General features: G+C 39.8%; 1 protein-coding gene across 1 annotated transcript; it reads right to left on the minus strand.

The window, feature by feature from the left end:
• Positions 1-2,353: 2,353 nt before the first annotated feature.
• On the minus strand, positions 2,354-3,295 carry LOC105733792 (olfactory receptor 9I1-like). The gene has a single exon (XM_012476422.2). The coding sequence runs from the start codon at positions 3,293-3,295 to the stop codon at positions 2,354-2,356; it is 942 nt and encodes a 313-aa protein (XP_012331845.2).
• Between the last annotated feature and the right edge of the window lie 1,274 nt (positions 3,296-4,569).

Raw genomic sequence — 4,569 nt, forward strand, 5'->3', positions numbered from 1 at the left:
AATGAGATAAGTGAAAAGTCAGCACAGAATCTGACACAAATTAGGTAATCTATAAATGTTTATATTCATTTATTAATATATGTAATTAGCAATACAACATATGCCATTCTCCAGTGGTTTTTACATTAATCAGAAGATAATTCCCTAAAACACACTAAAACTTCATTTTATTTTTATCTACTTGGTGCATACATGAGGCAATTGTATAAACATAAAATACTGCAGATGTATCAAAGATCACTCATTTATAGGCAGAATTGGTTGCCACCCACAAAGTAGAAATTGGTAGGGGTATGAGGTTGTTCCTGCCACTATCAAAACAGCAAACCCACTGTCTAGCATTTTGCCGATTTCTTTGTTTTTACATTTGAAGGCTTTCCCTGCCTTTAAGCACAGAAGAAGCCCTGTAAGGGATGGTTTCTTAAGCTCATTAACTCAGTCTGGCATAGAGTAGGAGGTTAATGAAAACATGCTGACCCCTTAAGAAGTAGTTAATGATCATTTGGATGAAGGGACAGTGAGTGTACACCTGTGTCTACCTAAGAAAGGTCACACTTCATGGAAGGAAAAGTGCACCAATGAAAAGGTTGGCATCACCAAAAACATATTTCCCTAATTTTGCCACTTTGCCAAGAATCAGTCCTAAACCAACATCAAAGTCATGCACCTGCTAGCTTTCTTTAACATAACATGCATCCTAGAATGAAGCATACACTGTGGCATGGAAATCAAATGCCATGCACTGAGATGGACCAAGTGTTATTTAACAGGCGAAGTGGTTCTATTTCCCTTTGTCTCTGCCACCACCGGCCTCCTTTCCACCCATCGCACTGCAGCCAAAGAAATATTTTAAAAATTCATATCTGACCATTTCACACTCTACTTTTGAAATAAAGTCCACAAGTCCCTAAGCAAATCTGCAAGGCTCTGTGACCCAGTTTCTCTGGAATTCACCAGTTGCATCTCACACTAAACCCTGCTCCCTCATGCTACAGCCAACCTCAGTTCCTCAAGGCATCTCTTTTCACAGGCCTTTGCATTTGCAACTCTTTCTGTCTAGAAGAGTCTTCACAACCCATGACTGTGGAATACTTATTCTTGAAGCCTCTGCTTCAATGTTAATTCCTCTCGGAAGCCTTTTCTGACCACACCAAACTAGGTTGGAACCTTATTATACAGTATACAATACCCCATGCTTCTTCTTTTGTTTCACTTTGCAATATTGTAACAAATAATAATTAATTAATTAACAGTGGAATGGTTGAATATCTGTGTCCTAAGTTCTAATCTCTGTGCCAAAGGAACCATTTCTATCTTATTTATTACTAGATTATAAACTTAATATTTGATACATAGCAGATAGTATATATTTGGTGAATTGATGAATAAAATTGTGGGGTCTCCATGGAGATGTTTCCCAGGTAATATTTCTAGGAGATGAGGAAGTCATTAAAAAGTGGCAGTCAGATTCACTGTTATCTATCTTCTGACAATATAGTAAATGTCCTAGAGGAGATGAAAGTAGATAATGGTTTTCATTACTGGAGAACAGGAAATAACTTGAGTTAATTGAAGCAGATGGTCCATGAACAATGCTTCAGAAATAAAATAGAGCTTCTGACCTTTGGTGATCAAGAAATATTACAAAGTTATATATGCAACTTACTTCAGCCCTACATCAAGATCAATTGTTTCCAATAATTAATGCAAATCATTACATCCTTCTTTTTTTCCACAGTGTCTGAGTCTTCTATGCCATCTTGGGAAGCAGGCTAACACCTCTTTTCCCTTCTTTATTTTTTCTTCTTCTGTTTAGTTGCTTTTATTTTCCATGACAAATCCCAAATTGGGTATGACTGACTATTAAGAAAAGTTTTCTTTCATCAAGGCTGATATCCACACTATGATCCACAACCAAAAATGTGATTTCCCTATAAACAATGAGCTACTGTTTTGTAATGATGCTAGGCACAAAAACAAGCTTAATAGAAAAAAATTCAAATAGCTGAGAAAATGCTCTTCAATACTCAGGACAGACAAGAAAAAAAATCTATATTTTATAGCATGCTATTATTTACAAAGCCTTTTGGCATTCCCTCTCTCTTGATCCTGGCTGAAGATCTCTTAACCTTTATCCATAGCAAGGCAGAAATTTTTACTGATGAGAAAACTGAAGTGGAGCATTTCTGGCTCAAGATCATAGAGCCAATAAAGAAAATACTGGAACCCAAATCTACCTTCTTCTCCCTCAATATGTCTTTGTAATTATGAGATCTGGTTCATGTGTTAAGGAGATGAGGCAAAAGCCCAGAGTAGGATTTGCAGAAACTTCTGGATTGATGGAGCTAAAGAGTTAATCTGCTTGGGAAACCCTCATCCTGTTGAAAACTTTCTTCAGAGCCTCCTTCACTTCTTTGTTTCTCAGGCTATAGATCACTGGATTTAGCATGGGGATCGTCACAGTGTAAAATATTGACACAATCTTGTCTTCCTCAAGGGATTTGCCCATGTTGCCTTTCAGGTATATGAAAATGAGTGTCCCAAAGAAGAGAGCCACTGCAGTCATGTGAGAAGCACAGGTGGAGAAGGTCTTGGCTTTGCCACCTGCTGTGCGAATCCTCAGAATGGCCTGAATGATGAGTAAGTAGGATATAAGAATCACTGAAATGCTGGTTGTGATGACCAGAAAAGCTAAGAGGTAGATTACCCACTCCCTTGGCCTGGTTTCACTACAGGCAAGCTTCAGCAGGGGTGAGAGGTCACAGAAAAAGAAGTCTACGTGATTGGACTTACAGAAAGAGATAGAAAAGGTACACCCAGTCCGGATCACAGAATTGACGATGGCACCAGCATATGCCCCAGCCACCAGCCCCAGGCGGGTCTGTGGTGTCATGGCTGTGGCATAGAGGAGGGGCTTACACACAGCCATGTAGCGGTCATAGGCCATCACAGCCAAAAGGAAACACTCAGTGCTAGCACAGAGGGTGAAAAAGAAGAATTGGCTGGCACAGCGCTCATAGGTGATGATCATCTTATCAGTCCCCAAAGTCTCAAGCAACTGAGGAACAATAACAGAAGAGTAGCAAATGTCCAGGAAGGAAAGGTGACTGAGGAAGAAGTACATGGGAGTCTGGAGCCGAAGGTCACTCTGAATTAGCACAATCATGCCCAGGTTGCCCCCCATAGTGATGAGAAAAATGGCCAGAAACACAGAGAAGAGACCTAACTGTAGCTCTGCCTGCAACTGGAACCCCATCAGAACAAATTCTGTCACCATGGTGCCATTCTCTGCCATGAAGCCCGCGTTATCCACTGAAATTAAAAAATAATAATAAAGTCTCATTGAAGATACATTAAGGTGGTAATAGCTTGACTTGATCATTGCTCAGTAATGATAATAATTTTTTAGATCTGTAAAGCACTTTATATTTTCACAAACTTTATTTTACTTGATCCTTCAGAAATCCTTGGAAGCACATTGTTTTTAATTTTCTTTATTTTACTTTTAAGTTCTGGGGTACACGTACAGGATGTCCAAGTTTGTTACATAGGTAAATGTGTTATGGTGGTTTGCTGCACCTATCAACCCATCACCTAAGTATTAAGCCCAGCATGCATTAGCTCTTTTTCCTAATCCTCTTCCCACCTCCCGCCCTTCCCCAACAGGCCCCAGCATGTGTTGTTCTTTCCCTGTGTCCATGTGTTCTCATTGTTCAGCTCCCACTTATAAGTGAGAACATGCAGTGTTTGGTTTTCTGTTCCTGCACGAAACATATATTGTTAACCCCATTTTTTAGAGAAGAATTTGAGGGTCAAAGAAGTGAAGTGACCCAGATTTCACAGTTGGTAAACAGGCAAAGATTCCTAGGTTAGACCGCAGTTCCTTAGGCACTTCCAAAACTTCTGACAGGTCCCAAATTGGAAGCCTTAATCAGCCTCACATGGAGGAAGAAAGTACTTTGTTGGAAAACCCCTAGTGATATAGTGTAAAAGACATGGGCTTTGAAATAAGTGTAGGTTTGAATACCTTCAGCCCTTGAGCAAGTTGATTAATCTTTCCGAACCTCAGCCTCCTTCTTGATTAAATGAGGATTACACTGCCAAAGTCATAATATTATTGTGTAGGACATAATATTTATAGTATGTTGCACGTTGCACATGGTCTGACACACACTTAGAATTTTTTTTTTCTAAATTCTCAGATAATATGAGTGGCATGGTCTTCGGTTCACATACATTCTAGAATCATCTCATCTCCAAGTCCACAGCCACCTGGAGTTCCAGCCTCAACTCCACCTTTTTTTAGGGTTGTTTCCAATGTGCATATGTGCACAGTGGATTTGTATGCTAGACAGTGAGCCATAAAGAACAAGCACTGTTAGGACCGCTGTAGCCCATTGCCTGCCAAGCCGCCTCTTCCTCTCTGTTCCTGCCAAGCAGCACGGCCTGGTTTCCAAGTTCTCCTCTTATTCCAAAGGATCTGTCCTAATTTTTTTAATGCCACATCATTATCAATCAGTGAGATACATGAATCAAGCTATTCCAGAATTAGCCTGAAAAACTCATTAA

Source organism: Aotus nancymaae, unplaced genomic scaffold (genome assembly GCF_030222135.1).
Source record: "Aotus nancymaae isolate 86718 unplaced genomic scaffold, 86718_ANA_hifiasm-v0.15.2.pri h1tg000059l, whole genome shotgun sequence".
Classification (NCBI taxonomy): Eukaryota; Metazoa; Chordata; class Mammalia; order Primates; family Aotidae; genus Aotus; species Aotus nancymaae.